This window comes from Carassius auratus, chromosome 35 (assembly GCF_003368295.1).
Source record: "Carassius auratus strain Wakin chromosome 35, ASM336829v1, whole genome shotgun sequence".
Classification (NCBI taxonomy): domain Eukaryota; kingdom Metazoa; phylum Chordata; class Actinopteri; order Cypriniformes; family Cyprinidae; genus Carassius; species Carassius auratus.
Window position 1 is genome coordinate 8604411 of NC_039277.1, and position 22705 is coordinate 8627115.

A 22705-nucleotide genomic window follows, 5' to 3' on the forward strand; every position below is an offset into this window, starting at 1 on the left:
AAGTAAATGAGACAATCCCTTTCATGAGTCATTATAAGGACCTAAGGAGTCAATGGTGCTTACCTTTGCTCTGATAAATATTTGCAGCATGCACAATGGAGAATTTACCTCTATTTCCTGAGTCGTTCATTTGTTTTGATCTGATTTGATTTTAGGCTGCTTTCACATGTCATACCTCACATTCCCGGGAGCCAGATATGGTGCAGGTGCAGGTACCTGTCCCATTACCCAGCACCTCCAAGGCTTCTGGCGTGGCTGCAGGATTGTAGCTCATGTAATATTCCTGGAGCTGGGAGCTCAGGTTCTGTTCTGGCTCCTGACTCTTTTTCCTCCGCTTTCGGCCAACTGAACTCTCCTGCAGCAGTCGGGTGGCACCAGGGTAACGTTTCCAGGAGACATATATTACTGACAAGACAAGGGACACTGAGAAGAACAGTGCCACCCCACCCATCACCACTTTGTGAAATGACACAATGTCTTGCTCAGGAGCTGGTGTCACTACTAAGCTGTCAGACGATGAGGGTGTCCATTGACTGGAGTCCATGGGATCTGGGTTTTCATGGCTGGAGAAGGTTGGATGTTGAGGCGGTCGAGGATGAGGAGGTGGAAATGACGCCTCAGAGGCAGGTGAAGGGAGGGGTGGAGGCGGTGTTGTAGGAGCCATTGTTAGTTCAGTTGGTTCAGGAGTAAGATCAAAATTTGGATCAAAGGTCTGCAGATACAAAGGTGATTGAGCAGTAATTTCATAATCATCACAGTCAATGTTGTTCTTTGAAGCCTCCATGACCTTCTCCCCTTGAAGGTGCTTAGGACTGCTGCAGATTATACTAGTGTCCTTGGTGCCTCCAAAATTCTTGAGCCAGACAACAAGAGGACAGATGCCTGGTCCACAATCCCACATGTTGCCTGCAAGGCTAATGGCTGTTAGGGAGATCCAGGCAGCCACAACCTCCTGAGACACATTGGCCAGTTTGTTAGACTCTAAGTTGAGAACCTGAAGATTGGGAAGGCATTGAAATACTACAGGATCTAGAACTTGAATCTCATTGCCAGAAATATCAAGCTTTTGCAAGGTATACCAGCTCCATGGAAGGCCTTGGTTGATAGCTCGGATATGGTTCCATTGTAGATACAGGGCACGGAGGTTAGCAAGGCGAGGAAAAAGAAAGAAATTGATCCTTGAAAACTGATTATGCTCCAGGTGGAGTTCCATAAGTCGAGACAAACCCAGGAATGCAGTACGAGTCAGAACCCGAAGCCGATTATAACCCAAGTCTAGAAACTCCAAGCTTCTGCACTCTAGAAATGCTCGGACAGGGATTGTCATCAGCCCGTTGGAGCGCAAGTGCAGATTCTGCAGTTTTCGAAGACCAAAAAACTGACCTGGCTGCAGTTCCTGCAACCTGTTGTAGGAGAGATCTAGATTGCGTAGGTTAGGTACTCCGTGGAAAGTGACATTATGGAGCTGTGAAATCCTATTGGAGCTCAAGATCAACTCCTTCAGTCGTCGCACTCCTTGAAAAGCACGACTATCCACAAACATGATTTGATTGTGGTCCAGATACAGCCACAGTAACTGGTTAAGATGGGCAAATTGGTAAGGGAGCATTGTGTGCAGGTCATTGTAGCGTAGAGACAGACCTTGACAACTAACTGAAATATTTTCAGGGACATCCTTGAAGCTAGCTGACTCACAATGGACAATCTTTCCCTCGCAACGACAGCTATAGGGGCACAGCCTTTCTCCAGAACTGAACAGCAGGAGGGAGGAGGCTTGAAGGAGGAGGAGGCCCGCTAATCTCTTGTCACAAATAACAGAACCTGCAGAGGGAAATAGCACAACATCAGCTTATCATGTTTAACAAGAATACCAATATTCAGTTGTCAAGGTTCATATAAATGCTACTATCATTCACACCATACTTCAGGGGGTCATTATCTAATTTGGCATACTTGTTTGACTTTATTATGTATGATTCATCTGCAGTTTTGATGACTTTAATTAGCATTCAGTTGAAACCACAATTTCAAGTGAAATATATCACCAAGGATTGAAACACTGTCATTCATAGAAATGTTAATGGTGAATGTAGTAACTGATTTTTAATTTTTATTTCTTTAATGGCCCTTTGAGTCTTTTTATTTGCTAGTTATTTTGGAATTGGCTGACTGCATAATTGGAATTTTCAGTTTGTTTGCCTCTCCAAACTGAGAGGTAATCGATCAACTAATGAAATAAAACCTTTCCACTCTGTTGAAATTAGTACACACAACTTTATTACTTTGTAATTGGTTTGCTTCTTTCTCAGAACATGAGAGATCTTATATTCATATTTTATTATGATCTCAAATGATCTCATATTCTAATGAGATCTCAAAATGACCACTGGCAGATGTTGTACACATCCAGCTGTCATGACGTCTGCACATGTTATTCAGTAACCTAAAACCCAGGATTTAGAAGTTCTACACAGCTCAAAGCAAATCACTAATAAATCTGCTATTTAGCCTTTGGCACTCTGTTTTGAATTACACTAGAATTACATAAAGAGTTTTAAGAGAGTCATTTGGATTAATTTACTAAAAACCCATTTTAAAGCTTAGTAATCATCACCTAAGCACTAATCAACTTTAAGATGTGACTAATGTCCAGCTTTATCTTTAATACCATTTTTATACTGTTCTATGGAAACTGATTAGTCAATTTAGAGCTGAATCATTACTTCAAACATAATTACTCGGAAGCTATTACCTCTGCTATCTGAAATGTGTTTCATATTGTTATCCATGCCAGAAAAGATTATGCAAAATGGACAATTTCATTACAATCTTTTGCATTTCATACATTTTAAGTGTAACAGGAGTTTTCTTTGCCAGGGAAAAGAATACAGCAATATGCAGAATAAAGAGAGAAAAAAAAATCTAAGTTTTAATACATAAGCATTTAGTTAAAGATCTGCACTGCGTGTATCATGAACTCATTGTCTACTGTAAAAAAGGAGGACAGAGTCCATCCAAGCATACACAGCAAATTACAGAGTCATCAGTTTTACCAAACTATTATCCCACTGATGCTGTTAAGAAAATTTCAGAAGAGGACTGGGGAAAAAAAACGAGAGATCACTGTCATTATAACCTACAACAGTGCCATCTCATTTAAGTACACTCTTTGTCCAGAGTCATGATAAAATAATTCAGAGTCCAAACTATCTATCTCATAATTGCACATCATTGTGGCTGCCATGCACTGACTAGATTTCCTAGCGAATATATGTCAATGAAAACCATCACACCAGTCCACTAAAACTTTTTGGGGTGGAAAATCTCTCTGTGTTTCAAAATGACTTTTTGACTATTATTACGTTTCACTGGTAGTCCATTACATGTATTATTTCTACAATGACACACATTTGTGAAGTGTCATGCTTCCTTAAGTGTCCATGTAAGTCTTTAGAGCTACATGAATCAGGAAATTTACAACAAATTCGAAATGATCATTCACAATGATCACTAGAAACCCATGCTGAGCTGTCTGTATACTGTAGCCACAACAATACAAATGTAGTCTTGAAATACCTAGCCTGAAGTTCTAGGAAAAACTGGCAAACTCTACAATGAAAAGGCTTTAAAAAACACAGAAAATACTGATTAACTATGCTCAACTAAAAAGAAAAATGGAATTACAAGAGCCTCATTGATTTCCCAAAAAGAAATATGCTCAGAAGATATAACAAGTATAATATTAATGCTATATATATATATATATATATATATATATATATATATATATATATATATATATATACACATCATAAAACAGTATTAAAATTAATTAGTACATGATCCTTGAGACAAAATGTTTTATGCTCAATTTCTGAAGGATTGTGTGACATTGAAGATTGGAGTAATGGTTGCTGAAAATTCAGCTCTGCCATCACAGAAATAATTTCATTTTAACATACAGTATATTCAAATAGAAAATAGTTTAAGTTTATATATATATATATATATATATATATATATATATATATATATATATATAAATGCAGCCTTGGTGACATTGCCGACCCTTAGTATAAAATGTATCAGCCTGAGCTTAAAGGCATAGTTCACCAAAAAATTACAATTTGATGTTTATCTGCTTACCCCCAGGGCATCCAAGATATAGGTTACTTTGTTTCTTCAGTAGAACACAAACTGACATTTTTAAGTCAAATCGTTGCAGTCTATCACTCTTATAATGTAAGTGGATGGGAATCATGGCTAAAACATACAATAAAACAAAGCAAAACAAAACCAAATTAAACCCTAAGGCTCGTGATGATACACTTATGCAAAAGTGGGCTTATCACCTTGTGGGTGTTTCTAAATCATGCAATCAAAATGATCCCCCTTACCCATCACCACCCCTAAACCTAACATCACTGTAACCAATGTCAGCCAATCAGGATTATGTTCTAAAAACACCCTGATCTGGTAACTCCCATTACTTTCCTGGCAGAGACCTATACAGTACTTGGGCGTGTGAGGCGTCTTCTTCTTCTTGCTTTATGATGAGACTTATAAGTGCATTACCACCAACTATCTCTCAAATGGACCACTGGCACTCTATCTACAATCTCAATTAATAGTGTCAATGGTCCACCAGAACTTGGTCTCCATTTTACATTTTGCTGCAAATTGATTTCAAGGATTTTCATATTCAAATCAAACTAACAAACTGACAGCAATAACTCTCTAATGCGGATCCTCATCTACCAAGGCAGTGCCAATCAATGGCAATCAAATTTAAATATACTGTATACAATACTCCCCATAAACCAAAACTCAAGTTCTGAATGACTTTGATGCAACTCAAATGAAGAAAATATCTAACAAGCCACTTACAAATGCAACGGCAAAGACCGAGTTTGATTGCAAATGTCATTCGGTGTCTAAAGAATCAGAGATCAATGGCAGACTAGCTGGCAAGTATGCCACCCGTTAGTGATACTGAAGATACAAATTGTCCAGACACCAATTTTCACTCAGTGAACTAAAATACTTTGAAGGTCCAGCACCATAGCTCATCCAAAGTTAGTTCATTTAAAAGCCACTCATTTAAACCATTGTACAACTGTGGCAGGCCCCTATTCAAAAGGGTAGGAAGATGCTGGCACACACAGCAAAGTCAACTGTGGTATTCCTTGGCATAGGGACAAGCATGATATTTCATATAAATACTATGGTGAACCTAAGGCTATTACCCAAAGTTCAAAGGTAATGGCAAAACCTGGATAAAACATGCACTTTTCTAGTAGAATGGAATCAAATGGTTTCAAAGTTTCAGTAGACTGAATTTTTTTTTTTTTTTTTTTTTTTTTATAAAAATAATCCAACGACTTCCCGCTGCTTGCATCAAAGTCAATTGCAAATCCAACACTAAATTTATATGACACATCAGCAATGACAGACTGGGTAAATGTTTAATGAGAGAACTGCACTTGCCATATTAAAACGTCCTTGTGTATCTCCCAAATAATTTTTGAGCAGAAAATTGAGTGCAGATTCAACAATGACTTTCCTGAGACCAAAATGGCCAAAGGAAATGCAAATTTGTTTATTCTTGGAATGTAAAATAATGGTCATTTTCTCTACAAAGGTTCCCCTTGTATTACCAGTATGATTGAACATGGCTCATAGCTGCTGCATTAGTTTAAGCCCTACAAGATTCCCCTCTCTACAAGATTCCCCTCTTGAGCATGATTTAGTCTCATTTATAGTTAAAAAAAAAAAAAATTATACATATATATATATATATATATATATATATATATATATATATATATATATATATATATATATATATATATATATATATATATATATTCAGGTGACCAGGATTGAAAACCACTGTTCAAATAGGACAAAAATATAAAAGTATATATATAATAGATTAAAAGTTGCATATGCATATGTTCTGCACCCAAAGTATTCCTTAACTTCTCCAGATTCCAAAACAACATCTTGACAGAGACTAAATTTTTACTTGGTAGCAATAATAGTGATAATTTCCTTCCAATTAGTTTCAATATCATATTTTTTTTTAGGATAATAAAATTTTATGCTGGTTAAATAATAGATCACTCAGCATAATAGAGTATGGCCAGTATTTAACAAGAGATAGTAACTCTTGCCTGATTCCAGGCCTGGGAAACTTTTCAAACCAAAGCTGCAATATTGAAACGATGGACCTCCTGCATACTTAAGGCACATTATTCAACACACATTAATTGTGAGATTGAAGAGTGCTGTAACTGTGCCTCAGTCAGGATGTGGAATGCAGAACAGTGTGATTTATGCTAAAAGCACTATTTATGGCGCTATTGTGGTTGTAAAATCAGCTTAATCCACTGCAATGAATAAAGTGTGCTGCAGTAAGATAGATTAACTGTACATGTGAAGGGGATGCCTAATGCTATTTCATGCATTCTGACTTATTTACACTACAAGAGCTGGATTCTCATGCTAAACCTGACCAAAGTCTCAAAAACAAAAATTTAATAAAAAAAAAAAAACGTATGGCCCTGTGTGACATCATTAAGGGCGGGATTCCTTATATGAGCACTTCCCCTGTAAGAGCGTGAGCATCAACCACAGCAAGAACACACCCCTCAACATGCTTCATTCGAGTTATGGATGGCAGTGCTGCACAGGACTTGTTCGAGAAGGATTTTAATTAGATTTTAATTAGTCAATAAAGTTTTGCTCCTGTTTTATTAATGTCGATGTCACAGCTTGCAGACGATCACTACGCAAAAGCTGTGCATGCTTGTGACTCTTAAGCTCCGCCCACGGCACGATTCCAAAAGCTTCACTGTTTTCACAGAGAAGCGTAAAGCTAAAGTTTTATCATATTTATAAATATGATAAAACTGTATGGAGATATGCAGAATGCAAAACTACTCTATAGGTACTCAAGATTAACATGAGATTGGCAGAAACTGTGTGTGTTATGTCCGCATTAAGAAACAGCCTTCATGATGGTGCTCAGGGAAAAGAATGATAAAACATGAGTGGCGACTACTCACAAATAAATTAAACACACTCGAGTAAGATTAAAGAGAAGCTCATAACTGTAAAGACAAGCATGCAGAAACCAGTCATTTTTCCTTGTTCATTCTGTACAGCTGTACACTTTGTTGTGTCCATGGTTTTAAGAGGGATAGTTCACCAAAAAACAAAGTTCTGTCATTGTTCCAAACCAGTATGACTTTTTTTTTTTTTTTTTTTTTAGCACAACAGAAGATATTTTCAATATAAATTCAATGGAAATTGAAACAACAAGACCCCATTGACTTTGACTGTATGGATAAAAAGGGTGAGTAGGGTGAGTAATTTTCATTATTGGGTGAAATGTATCTTTAAGATTTGCGAGGCTTGCAGCAATTTTAACAATCTTTTGTAGGGGTGCTCCGATCACGATCGGCCGATCGTTATGCGCATCTCGTCAGTAAAGCCGGTTTTCTAATCAGCGATTAATTCCATCAGGTGCGTGATTTCTCATAGAGCAGCTATTACTACACAGAGCCGTTGTTAATAGAGAAGATGCGCAAATCACGTTAATTTTCAGCGTTTATTGGCCCATCTTCTCAGTTGGCACCTGATGGAATTAATCGCTGATTAGAAAACCGGCTTTACTGACGAGATGCGCATTAACGATCGGCCGATCGTGATCGGAGCACCCCTAATCTTTTTCAGTTTAATTTTCTTCAGGTACTGCATTTGAAAATTAAATAAGCTGACATAACCAAGTGAAATGACAATATTAAAGTATAAATGAAAACCTTCTACTTCTTCCAATCAAACCAAAATAGAAATACCATCTTTGAAAGGAACAAGGTCTGTGCAATGAAAGCAAAGTATGAATGTGAGTCACTTAACATCCCTTAAGAGGCTGTTTTTTCATGCAAGAAAATAGATATTTAGTCTTCAGTTGGATTTAAATCCTTGGATGAACTCTTAATGCAAGGGCTGACATATTAAAGAGTGATTTTGGGTATGGTAAAGTGATAGTTTTAATATAAGCCTTCCCTGTAGGCTTTTGAAGTGTGTATGCAGAGCTAGTGATCAATATAATGGCCTCAACAAAGGATCTCATTCTGATTCATACAGTAGATGTGTATTTTCATGACAATTGGCAATTTCTAAGTGCAATCCATCATCCCAACCTTGCCATGGCTCATCTCTATTCTTCACTCAGCAGAAATAAAATGTGAAATCATGTTAGCTTGATTAGTATGTTTGAGATTCTACAATCCAATACTGAATTAGATACAGAATTAGACATGCAAGCAAAATTTCAGAGAGGAAAATAAAGAGAGATTACAAAAGACATGTTTAAAACATGAAGTATGTAAGGGTCTCTGTAAAAGCATTAAAAACCATTATTCGAAGTCAAGTCAGGGCAAGATGTGTTTTTATGTTAAAATGTATAGCCTACTATTGGGGCTTGTTGTAACAAAGGTCGGAACGTGTTTTTATTTTTTGTTTGTTAGTTGTTGTTTTTTTAGAGGAAAATGTCATTTTTTGTAGCTCAGACTTACAGTATACAACTATTCCGAACTTGCCTTCAGAAAAGTTATCCTGAGAAATACTTACTGAACTTGTGACAAGTCTCCCCTGTAGGCTAAATGAATGTATCCTGCACTGTTAAAACAGTGGTTTGCCAGGTAATATATATCTATACAGGTATATTAATGAAATATCACTCTTTTTAAGAACAAGATATAAAAATATCCATTAGATGTTTTCTACTTTTATATTTTGAAGAAAATGGTCCATAAAAAGAGATAATGGAACAGACTAAAATCTTCCTCACTGACTAGATGCGCCACTGAACTATCAATCACATTTAGGACATTTCATATTCTCTTTAGGATAGGTGGGGAGCTTACCATGTTGATTTTTTGGCTTCTTTACATATCTTTTATGGCTTACTGAGGGGAATGAATGAATGAATGAATGAATGAATCTGTTAACTGTTAACCAAGTGAGTTAGTTGTAACATTTTTATTAAAACATAGGCTACTGACATTTTTCAATCTGAGATTAACTGTAGTACCGTTTAATTACAGGTGCATCTCAATAAATTAGAATGTCATGGAAAAATGTCATTTATTTCAGTAATTCAACTCAAATTGTGAAACTTGTGTATTAAATAAATTCAATGCATACCCACCGACTGAAGTAGTTTAAGTCTTTGGTTCTTTTAATTGCGATGATTTTGCTGACATTTAACAAAAACCCACATGCCAATCAGCTAATCAATTTAAAACACCTGCAAAGGTTTCCTGAGCCTTAAAAATTGTCTCTCAGTTTGGTTCACAAGGTTACACAATCATGGGGAAGACTGCTGATCTGACAGTTGTCCAGAAGATAGAATACGAAACTGTCTAATCATAGACTGTAAAAATGCGCTACACATGGCATTTTAAAAAACTGATATTTTATTTATAGTTCGATTACGGGTATTTCACAGTCATGTTCGAATGCATATTCGAAAAAAAAAAGTAGTCCATGTGACATCAGAGGGTCAGTTAGAATTTTTTGAAGCATCAAAAATACATTTTGGTACAAAAATAGCAAAAACTAAGACTTTATTCAGCATTGTCTTCTCTTCTGTGTCTGTTGAGAGCGAGTTCAAAACACAACAGTTCAATGATATCCGGCTCGCAAACGAATCACTCGATGTAACCGGACCAAATCGAACTGAATAATTTGAAACGGTTCTCGTCTTAAATAAGAATTAATCCACAAATGACTTAAGCTGTTAACTTTTTTAATGTGGCTGACACTTGAGTTAAAACAAACCAATATCCCGGAGTAACTCAAACAGTACACTGACTGAAGATGAACACCGAGCCGAGCTACATCAAGTGATTCGTTCGCAAACCAGATATCATTGAAGTGTTGTGTTTTGAACTCGCTCACAACAGACACGGAAGAGAAGACAATGCTGAATAAAGTGGTAGTTTTTGATATTTTTGTACCAAAATGTATTTTCGATGCTTCAAAAAATTCTAACTAAACCTCTGTTGTCACATGGACTACTTTGAAGATGTTTTTATTACCTTTCTGGACATGGACAATATATACCATACACACAGTTTCAATGGAGGGACTGAGAGCTCTCGGACTAAATCTAAAATATCTTAAACTGTGTTCCGAAGATGAACGGAGGTCTTACGGGTTTGGAACGACATGAGGGTGATTTATTAATGACATAATTTTCATTTGTCGGTGAACTAACCCTTTAAGAAAGTGTGATTTTTTTTATAACCCTGTTTCATTTTACACAAATGGACCGATGTATGTTTTAAAACAGCAAAAGACATCGATTTGAAATATAAAGATCTTTTATATGAATATTTATCAATAGTCAAAGATGAACTTTATCCCAGGATTCCAACTACTCACCCATATCAGTCGCGCGCTTTTGATTCCACTCGCGTTTATTCCCTGCGGTTACTGCCCAGACATTCAGTCTCTCAGGATCCACTCCAACGAAGACTTTTACCTTTAGTCCGAGCAGTATTACAGCCCAACTAAAACCATTATCGATCCGTCTCCACAAAAACACTTTAGAACGTGCTGCGTCTCTTGATTAATCCAACAGCACGGCGAACCAGTATAAATCCAACAGCAATTAACATGATGGTAATCCGTCGTTCAAACGGAATATGAATCAATTCGCGTTACGCAGCAAGCAACTGATTTAAGATAAGGGCAAAAGTTGGTATGGGTTGCATAATTGGAACAATGATGTTTAAATCATGCGGAGCGTTTCGACCAGAGGTAAGAAATGGAAAAGATAAAGATAAAACAACACTAAGTATTGAGGGCTTTGCGTGAGAGGAAAGCCGTGCACGCCGCTGCAGTAGAGAGTCTCAGGGCTGCTCCGTCCCTGAGAAATATCACAGACCGTGATGATTGCGCGCTCCCGCCCTCAGGTCTTCTACAGTCACAATAAAGGTGACCTGGAGGCAAACCTGCTGCGGAATGCAGAATGCCAGAATACCCCCTACACAACCAAGAACGTGGATGAATGTAAATGACACACTTCTAATCACTACGAAATAGCAAGAGAGATCCAGGTGTGTGTGTGTGTGTGTGTGTGTGTGTTGTACCATTAAATGCATGGACTATTAAAGCACAAAGTACAAATTTAAAGAACTGATTAGGATACAAATAATTTAATCACTTCAACAGAAGTATAATATTCATATCTAAGATGTGCCTGCTTGTAAGTGTTTGTATCCATCTGTGTGCTCAAGTGTATCTACGTAACACATGCTTTCATATGTGTGTGTTTATATGTGTGTAAGTGTGGGTGAGAGCAGACATGTTTACAGGCACTTTTTATGCACAGAGAACCTAATATTCTCAAATTTCCATTCTTCTTTTTTTCTTTCTCTGCTTATGCCAACAGTTTGTGGCATATTCTGTAAAACAAAACAATTTCTCACATTGTGAGATGTATTATTGTTAATGTATTATTATTTTATTTATTTATAGGATGTCCCACTTTAGCTGAATGCTACTGTTCAAATTTAAGAACAAAGAACAAAAAGAACACAAAAAAAACCACTTGCACATCACTGCATACAATTAAATAATCACATGAACACATAATACAAATGTATATTGTAGATTGAAATACTGTTTGAATTAGAATTTAACCCTTAACAATTTTAATAAACCTAATGTATGGGTACTTAAAATGTACTTTCTGATACCTTCCAGTACTTCACACCTATATGATTTACAGATTATGACCATCGCGCTGACAGAACATAGTTTTGCTATATTGAAGCCTGTTCATTATCAAAAAAAAAAAATACAGTTAAAGAAACAAATAAAAAAGTTACACTGCTTCATTGCAGTTTTTTTTAACAATGCAGCTTTTTAGTAGCCTACATTTGGCCAAAATCTAGAAAAGATGATGCTGTATTGGCTGTGACTAAGCGCAGCGGTTTATTGGCTAACGTTACCAGATATCTCTTTTTTTCCTTTTCTTTTTGAGTAAAGAAAACTCTGTACTTTATCATATTATTAGGCAAATTAAAAGGCAAAGAATATGTTTTTTTTTTTTTTTTTTTTTTTTTTTAAATAACGTTATTAACAAGCATTTCCACCCAAACCAGTTCGGAATGGTAATAATATCAGAGGAACGCAGGAACAGAAACGTTAAAATATTGATTCTGCTCGGATGGAAACCAATTGATTAAAAACTCAAGAAGGTTCAGGAAGGAGGTAGAACAGAGGTGGACCAGGGAGAGGGATGGTGGGCCAGGTCCATATAACTAAAGAGGGATTAGAGATAGCGGCAGAGCAGAGTGCCAGGGCACGGCAGGGACAGTAGAGCCGTAGACCAGGGCAATGCTGACAGATCAGGAGACCGGAGCGGAGCCGACAGAGCAGTGGGCCAGGGCAGGAGGCCAGGGCTAAACAAGACCAACAAAAAACCAGGGCAGAACCAGGAGTTTGAGAGACCATGAAGGTGGAACTTATGACCACTTCAACCGAGCTGACAGGGCTGATAAACCTCCTAGCAACTCAGGAAGTACTGCAAAGATAAGCACAGAGATGCTAGTAACAGCCTTGATGGCTGTAACGGGACAGGTTCAACCACAGTCTCCTTGGCCATAAAGCAACCTGAGAGTTCTGGAATGATAGCACTGCCCAGAGGGGATCTGAAGCAGATGCCACCACCTCAAGGGGCTGCACAGCAGAACCCAGAGTAAATTTATGAACTAGAGTAAGCTCTGTAGTGAACTTGTAGACTAGAGTGGGTTCTAAAAACGAATTCTGAGGGCTCACAGACTGGAGTGGATTCAGAAGGCTTACAGACTGTAGCAGGCTCTTAAATGGTTCCTGAACTGGAAATAGTTAATGAGTGAACTCAGCTCACAGACTGAAGCGGGCTTTGGAGTGGATTCTAAGGGTTCTTGGACTGGAGTAAGTTCATGAGTGAACTCTGAAGGCACACAAACTCGTGCAGATTCTTGAGTGGACTCTAAAAACTCTTGGACTGGATTGAGTGGATTCTGAAGACTCCCAGACTGGAATGTGCTCTGGAGTGGATTCTGATAACTCTTCATCTGGAGTGGGCTCTGAAGTAAACTCTGAAGACTCACAGACTGGAACAGATTCTGATTGCTCCTGGACTGGATTGGACCCTAGAGTAGACTGAGTATTCACAGACTGGAGAAAACTGAGGATTCACAGACTGGAGCAGATTCTGAGAACTACTCAAATGGACTAAAATCTGGAGTAGAGTCTTAGAACTCTTTGACCGGAGTAAGCTCTGAAGCCTCAAATACTGGAACAGACTTTGAGACCAGAGACGGATCCTCCAGGATCACCAGTTTTGCGAGCACCAGATTCGGGTCCTCCAGGACAATCATATTTGGGAGCACATGAGGGGACTTAGCTGCTTTCCTCCTTCTCACCCTACGTTTATGGATCAGGGATAGGGAAGCTTCGATGTTCTCTGGAGAAGTCACAGCAGACTCTGGCATTTACAGGGGCACTGGAATGGGCCCAAACTGAACAATGCTCAACTGCTAGATCTGATGTTGGCATCAGTATTCTGTCACGGAATGCTCACACAAAAGATCTATTTACAGTCCAAAAACATAATGCACATAAGCAGGAAACAAAGATACCAACACAGGAACAGATTGCAACTAAAAACAGAATGAACAAGGTTTATATAGGGTGAGTCAATGACACCTGGAAGTAATTAACTAATAATGAGTGAAAAGGGTTATGGGAAACGCAGTCCAAAACACACAATGACACAAAAAGTGTGCCCTCTATAACTAAGCTTCACACTCCAACAACTAGCTGTGTCAGAATAGTCCAACCTCCACCTATTTTGCATGCCCTGCAGTAAATTTTGACCGGTTGATGAAAAAAAAGCTTATGTGGATTCTACACATTTAAACAGTTCAGCTAAGGTATCTAGAATTAGTTATGGAGCAGATAAAATACATATAATAATTCGTTAATCACTCTGACTTAACCATTTTCTTTATTTAGAGGCTGAAGTGTGAGGTTTACCATTTAATGAAATGTCTTCAAAGCTTTATTTGAACATTTCTTGCATGTTATTAAATAAACTGTTGTCATTTATGTTGTCATTTAAAATCCAGACATCTTTGGTCATTGTATTGTTTTGGTGTTTATGCAAACAAAAAGGAATTTTCTTTATTGATTGTTGATTTCAAATATAAAACTTGGCGAAATGATTTATGTGTCAGTACTTTTTAACATTCCCAGCACATTTTACCAATACTGTGATAATTCTGATAACTGTGATAATTTTAGATGCTATAATAAATTTACATACTGTGTCATCTCTAGTGTGCATAATATATAGGCTAATATAATATGCATCTAAAACCACACTGCCTCCATAACTAGCTTTAGTGTTAGTAGCTTATAGTACAACACAGTGGCTAGTGTAGCTAAAGTTTGACTACTTCAAATAGTTTGTAAAGTAAATTCTACTCCGTTCACAAACTAATTTATTTCATTAATATGCCATATTATTAGGGGTGTAACGATACGCGTATTCGTATTGAACCGTTCGGTACGACGCTTTCGGTTCGGTACGCGGTACGCATTATGTATACCGAACGGTTCGTTGGAGTAATTAATTATATTTGAAAAAAAAAAAAAAGAGAGAGAAAGAAATATAATGATATGCGTTCAACAAGGTAGCCCAATAACCCAAACAACGTAACAGGCAACGCCCCTGACACTCCCGAAGAAGAAAAAAACACCATCTTATATGTTTATGTTAGGCTACTCAGCAGGCGCTCGCTCACTCAGTACACGCTGAAGGCTCGTTGCAAAATAGCCAATGCGTTTAACAGACTAGAAATGAGAAGATCCTCCAATAACCAACAGGTCTGGTGTTTGGGTGCACTTTGGATTCCCTTTAAGCTATAATGGTGATGGCAAGAGAGTGGTGGATAAAAAAACAACGGTATGTCGCATCTGCAACATGACAGGGTACACCAGCGGGAATAAAAAAAAAAAAAAAAAAAACACCAGCGGGAATATCTGGGATATATGCGTCAGTACTATCTGGGAAAAGACGAAAAAAAGGAGAAACATGCACGCCGCAAACTATCCCTGCAGCATTTAGACACTATAGCTTACAGGGAATCCAACCCAAACACCAGACCTGTTGGTTATTTTAGGATCTTATATTTCTGGTCTGTTAAATGCATTAGACATTTTGCAACGAGCCTTCAGCGCGTGCTGAGTGAGCGAGCGCCTTAGGGGCCGTTCACATATCGTGCCTAAAAACGCATGGAAAACGCTAAGCGCGTCTTTCTCCTCCTTTCCAAAGCGCTCGGGCAGAAGCGCTCATGAGGCGTCTGTCTTTGCTAAGCAACAATGACGTGCTCTCTCCATGAGACGCGGAAATTTCAGCGAAGGATAAATGGATTTGCAGCTCTAAAAATCGCTTGCAGTAGCTCTGCTACTAAATTTATTTCAAAATTGCAATCCATATACAACTATGATCAGCTGTTCCTTCATCTTGGCTGAGCTCTCAACGTTGTTACGGGAAAGGATGAAGCTGATTGGTTAGTTCTTGTCACATGACCCGCGGTGCGCTTGCGGCATTCTGAAAAGTTGAGATGTTTTTACATTTTGCTGTATCTAAAACGTATCGAACCGAACCGAACCGAACCGTGACATCAGTGTATCGTATCGAACCGAACCGTAAATTTTGTGAACCGTTACACCCCTACATATTATATATGCAAAAGAATATCCATAGAAAATGTAGGGTTGTGAATATACACTGTAGGGTTGAAAATGTACACTGAAGATGCTCAGATGGGAGGACCGATATTTCAATAACAAAGATTACAAAGTCACTTTACTTTTAATACTTAAATAATACTTGATAAAACGTATAACATGTTGATAATACTTTAATCATAATATTTTGATCAATTATGTACAGTAAGACACGGAACATGCATTAAGGAGGTAAACCAAGTCCATTTTGATTGAATCTTCAGTGACGCTTGCTGGTACTGTTCAGAGACATGTGAAGAGCAGCTCCTTAGAGTTAATGTCTTTATTACACATGCCGCATGCTTAGATCCATATCTATAATTCAGTGTTTTTGCCAGATAAAGGGTTGAGCCCTAGTTCTGTTACTTTGTGCACCTGCAGTGACATTAGAAATAGGAGACATGTATACAGTAGATCCCTGTGGCCGGTCCCTGGGGTATTAATGTAATAGCGGAGAGTGCAGACCGTGTGTGTTTCTCAGTCTTTGTGCACACAAAATCTCAGCATAATGAGGTTTTTTCAGTTCCTCCTCCAGCTTCATGTCTAGATTTGCTGTTGCCTTTTAATAAGCTCAAACTCAAGGACAAGCTCTATATGACTTTACGTCGCACAAGCTCTATATGACTTTACGTCGCTGGCATCAAGCATGAACAGCCAATAGTGTTTATGGTTTTAAATTCATCACACTGAAATAATTGATCAGGTAACATCCCTCTTTTTTTGTTTAGATACATTTTTTTATTAAATTCCTATAATTTGTTATGTGCAACTTGTTTCAGTACATTAATATTAAACAGTTGATTTTGCTGAAATACAGTACATAATATATGGAACAGTTTTGATGCTTTATTGATTATGTTGCTAAGGGTGTCGTGCAGTGAATTACAGAACCGTTGGGTAAAGCGATAATAGCCATGCTTTACACCAACAGAAAACAACTGTCACATGGGTTTCTATGTTTGTTAGAAGTCAGGTTTTCTTTTGACGTAAATGGCTCTGACTCGTGTCCTTTGGAAGGTCACATGCCAGCCTCTCCTCTTTTCCATATTAATGCTTTTACCTTTAATCGAACAGACCCATAAGTACAGCTCACTCCAGGGAAGAGCCTGCTGGAAGACAGCAGTAATGATTAAGTCTTTGACAGGTGACTATTAGGCCATGTACTACTGCTGTCTCTTTGCTCTCTTTGGGTTTGTTTTCCATCCTTATATCTCTTCTCCTATTATTTGATTAGCATCCAAGTTATTGTGCTCGCGGTGTGGTGCAGTGGGTGTTTGGTTGATCAATACATACAAGACAGCGACAGAGCAATGCAATTAATGTCTTCCCTGCTTTTTCAGCAAGCTGTTGAGAGCTGTAAATATCCTCCTCCTTCCGCTGCCAATTTAGTTACCCTTCACCACCCGTGATAATTTGTGCGTGAGCTTGTAGCATGTACATGTTTACAAGTCAAGGTGTCTGTGCTTGAATCTACGTGTTTAGAAAGTGTATAGTGCAGTGTATAATGCTATGGCATCCATATATTACATTTAATTCAGTGTGTTTGGGCCTGTGTAATTCTAAGCGTCGAGAGCAGGTAAAAATAAAAGAAAATGCATGATATGATTCACTCTCAGAGAAAAAAATGGTACAAAAGTAGTCAAAAAGGCAGTACAGAGTGGTACATTTATGGAAAGGTACGAATATGTACACTTCAATTACTAATATGTACAGTACTGTACTTTTAAGGTACCAACTTTTGTACCTTTTATATATGAAAATTTTACTTTCGCTTGAGCTGTTTAGCTTGATAAAACAGCAGATTCCTTCTAGATAGAAGACTATTAAAGGCCATCAACAGAAAAGACAACTCAGCCTGACATAAGTTCAAGTTCTACATCACTCAAATGGAGCAGACAAAAATATCAGTTATGAGAGATTTCTTTATTATATTTAAAATGTCACATGCTTATTGAAGATATTCCCAAAGGAATGCATTTAAGTAAAAAAAAAAAAAAAAAAAACATGACGGCTAGAAATTTTCATGACGTGCAGCTGTGTGATGTAATGTGTGAACTTCAATCCAGAATGCCTGTTATGGCATCTCATAATCATGAAATATTTATGACACTCTGGGAGAGATCTTGAAAGCCATGTAATTGGCTTACAACAGCATAGCAAAATCTCTTGGTATTGTTTCAAGACAAATGGTTGACAATTGGTTCCTTGTCTGAGCTCAGTTTTTTACCACTTATTGTCACATCCATCATTCACTCTGTCTAAAAAGACAATATGCTTTTTATAAATCAACAACTAGTCCAATAGAGATTTTTCATTTTGGGGTGAGATGTTTCTTTAACCATTAACCAGACATGCATTAAATAATTCAGATATTAAAGAAACTCTCATTATAAGCATTTCTGTTAATTTTAAGTTTTGCTTATGTCAGGGCATGTGTCCTACATTTGTCAGTGGTTTAGTTAATTAATGAACATCTTTCTACAGAGTATCTTACACTGATGAATTAAGATATGTTGTTAGCACTGACCTTGTTTTACTATCGTCCATCCTTACATTGCCATCGGCTACTGCCTGTTTGTTCTACTTGCACTGCTTAAACTGGATAATCCCCCGCTAAAATGTATTCCATTGCTTAAAATTATTAGCATGTCTTCAATGCGGCAAGAGATCAAATAATAGCATCCTTAATCCACTCATATCACGACTGCCAATGTGCGAAAATTCCAAGAATTGTATTTTATTTTTTTCAGACGGCCAAGATGGAGCTGAATTGGGGAAAAAAATTACATTTGTGAAAGAAGAACATGATGTTGTCCTTTTCGTTCGTAGATAATTGTAGTTGTACCTTGTTAACAGAGCCTGTGATAAAATAACTGACTTATGGAGCATAAAATTGGATGGATTCACAGGTAGAAAGCTCATCAACATGCACTCATTTAATGTTCCCAAACCAGATCCATGTAATTTACATTTACCCACAAGGTTGGGCAGACAGACCAATGTTCCAGCCTGACATTCAAATTAAATTAAAGAATTTAAAACGGATTGCTTTGCGGCTTTTAACTCTTTACTTTGCTTCGAATCATATGGAGGTCAGGTCAGTAAGAGCACAAGAATAGATTGGAACAAACCTGCTTTTCAAACCAGAAGATGTATCAGAATAATTGGTTTATAAAGATTGCATTAGTGGTTTCTTCATTGAGCTGCTGTCTCTCTTGTTTTTACATGAAATGCATAAAAAAGAAAGAAAGATAGAAGAGAGAGAGAGAGAGAGAGAGAGAGAGAGATCAAAAGTCCACTACTTTAATCACTGGATTCATTTATATTATATATATATATATAAGTGTATTTATTTGCTGTCACACTGTTTTGAGAGTATCTGACGCTAAACATATTTCTACTTCTCAATGATGGACTGACCATACATGATCCTGCTTATTATAAGGTTTTTTAACATTTTATTTTAAGGTGTCCTTGTTACATGTACTAACTATTGTAATAAGAATTAAAGATGAATAATTACATGCAAGTAAACCTTAGCCAAACCCAAATCCTAACCCTAACCATATAGTAGGTACATGTAGTTCATTAATATTACTCAGTATATATATGTACAATTACACTGTAACAAGGAGACCTGAAAATAAAGTTTAACTGGGTTTTCCAATTTTTTTATTAATATGAGATAAAATATTTTGGAGATGTGTGACCAAAAAGCCTCCAGATCATGGTTGCCATGGTTAAATACAGTTAAACAAAATAAACAAACAAATAAAATATTGATACAAGTATTCAGGAGCTGTGTGATTTTATGCAAAATATTTTTCACATGTCTAAATGAACCCCAATACACTGCCGACCATTGAATTAAAGCAATTTTAAGTTAAGGTTTGGTAGAACTAGCTCCTTAAAGCCTTTTCAGCTGAAGTCCATAAATACTGCAGGGTTTTTTTGAATGATATATAAAATGTAGATATTGAAAATCTCATTTAATATTAAAATATATACTTTTTCTTTCAGAATTTTCTGATGAACAGAAAGTTGAGAAGAACATCATTTATTTGAAACTGAAATCGTCTGTAACGTTATCGATGTATTTCCTGACAGTTTTGATCAATTTAATGTGTCCTTGCTGAATGAAAGTATTTATTTCTTAAAAACAAAGAAAACGTTACTGATCATGAACTTTTTACCATTTTTGTATATTACAAAAGTTTAAGTAAGTATAGTATAAGAAGTGCTGAAGATTATTAAATGTATATTAAATTATATAATTTACTCATTTATCAAATTGACCCCTTTTATTATGCTACACTGTATATATTTTTGGTAGCACTTTATTTTACAGTCCTGTTCCCCATGTACATACTATGTACTTATTATAGTAATTACAATAACTATGTAATAACTAGGTACTAACCCTAAACCTACCCCTAAACCTAACCTTACCCCATGTAGTTACCTTGTATTACCAGAACTTTCTTAGATAAATACACTGTAAGTACACTATAAGTACATTTAAGTACACGTATTGTAAAATAAAGTGCAACCATATTTTTTTATAAAATTATATTAAACCAATACATTTACACTAAATACAACTAATAAAACTAGAGAACATTTATTTAACGTTTGTTGAAAAACATCAACAAGCAGTAGCATTTAAATAGATGTAGTTAAGTGGGTTGCGTTGCTGGATTACGATTCCAAACCCAGTCTGTGATCCAGGCTCCAGGAGCTCTGGTGGACCACAAACAGAGATATTCTCAGGCACGGAAGGGTCGTGGATGGCCGTCTTAATTCCTTACACTTTGTCTCCTTCTATTAGTAGGGCAATCATGAAGGCCGGTGGAGTCTGCTGTCAAGATGCTCCATACTAATTGATTTCTCACCATCTGACAATGCCTGGCAGCCAGATAATGGATGAGAGGGAAAATGATGCCTGCGTCTTTATTCCTTGCCTTGCTGACACTTGGATAAACACTGTTTGTAGATAACATGTTGGTGGTTATCAGACAGCGTTCAGCAAACCAGAATGTGAGACTATTCTCCTGTGAGCCCTGTTCTGGGCTTAACGTTACCCATAGCAGCGCTCTTTAATGACCATGGAACAGATTCTGTTTGCCATCAGAGACGCCTTTTTCAGAGGTCCTGACCTCTTCGCTTTAGAGTCAATTTGTGAAACACTGCAGTGGACCCTGACAGGCCATTTGATTTTTCCGTATACAATGCTGCTCACATTCACAGGCAGCAAGTCCCAAAATAGTGTCTAATAAGCGGCATAACTGCTGTTACGTGATGATTTTGTCCCTAGTGCACTCACAGATCCAATGGGGAAATACATTATATGGAGGACCAATGGAGAAATACATTATAGGCATGCAGTGGACATTCAGCTCAAGCTACTACTGTTTGTTGCACTTGGATCATTTATAATTTATAAGTATTGCAAAAATACTTTATGGGCTGGCTTCATTTGTTACTGTATCCCAATGGGTTGAAAAAAAAGAAGAAAAAGTCACATTCTATTGTTTGTGATAATGAATTGCTCACATCCAATCTGCAGGTTTACATATACAAGAGCAATGAATCATGAATTTCCCCTTGTAGAAAAAAGACTATTTACTGTACAAGGAACATTACATAATGTATAATTTATTTGCTATTTTAATATTTTCTTTTTTTTTTTCTCTCACATTTTCAAGTCAATTAAGCATGCATCTGCTAAAATAATGTAAATATATTTTGTGTGCTAATAGTGTTTTAGCAAAATTATTTCATTCAATTGTCTTATGATTTTTGCACTGGAACAGAACAGTCCTGCAGAATATAAAATGTCAATTATGATTAAAATCATGTATTACATTATTTATATGAGTTAATTTGCATATACAGTACAGTATAAAACTGTTAAATTAAATTCATATACATACAGTATATAGCACAGAGTGTGTATATATTATACATGTATACATTATTTAGATAATCTTTATTTATGTAGTATACATTTATAAATAAAATATTACTATAAAATATAAGTTTTGTAATTTAAAATAAAAAAAATATTCTAACAATTATTTTATCCAACTTTGTAAAGTGACATATTGTGACTTTCTGTCATTGATTTTAATTGTTCCCTTATAATTTGACTTAATTATACATGTCCCCAGTAAGTGCTGCACTAGAATAAGTGCAATAAGTACAGTACTAGAATTGTCACTCAAGAGCACAAAAATGTCTCAATTTGCAACCCGAACTTACAACCCGCCTTTGTTAGAAACACCCACAGATATTAATCATTTGAGTTTTTTGTGGGAATGTCTTATGAGAAGAAGATCGCTGAAACATTGAGCACACACTATTGACACAATGATGAAACCGCCAGAAGGCAGCGCTTTGGTTTACACCCACAGGATTCACTACAGATTTCTGATCATTACCATAATATGCAAAAGGTTTGTGCAAGAGCTTATGGATAGATGGTTTTTAAATTGTCATTTAATGAAAAAAGCACCTCAAGCACTTGAAAAAAGGTACAAGGACAGCTAATTCTGTGTGGAGCGGCCGCTAGGATGTTTTCAAATATGGCTGCTTACATTCACTCACTAAAAAGAGCCCACCTTCACGCATCTATATATGTAGATGGGTTCCTATCTACTACTGTACATCGCTCATCACAGCGAAACATTTACTAAGTTACACAGCTCAACACAGAACATTCACTTTCACAATACAAATCACATTGAATTGGAAAGAGCATCATACTGAATATTAGATCACTGAGATCCTTGGATCAATAAAGCTTTGCATGTAGAACAGCACTCCATAAGCTGACCTCTGA

At 36.8% G+C, this 22705-nt stretch overlaps 1 protein-coding gene across 2 annotated transcripts in view; it reads right to left on the bottom strand.

Annotated features, from left to right (window-relative positions):
- The window catches only part of LOC113054258 (leucine-rich repeat transmembrane neuronal protein 4-like), a 29145-nt gene extending 17995 nt beyond the window's left edge, over positions 1-11150 (bottom strand). The window contains exons 1-2 of one of the 2 annotated variants that reach the window (XR_003277360.1): positions 10459-11150; positions 109-1821 (exon numbers count right to left, since the gene is read on the bottom strand). Coding sequence is in view for 1 of the 2 variants with exons in the window: in XM_026219678.1 (XP_026075463.1) it covers positions 176-1821; positions 10459-10462 (1650 nt within the window). In the remaining variant the exon portion in view is untranslated. The remainder of the gene's footprint in view (positions 1-108; positions 1822-10458) is intronic. The other variant, XM_026219678.1, reaches the window with a different exon arrangement.
- Between the last annotated feature and the right edge of the window lie 11555 nt (positions 11151-22705).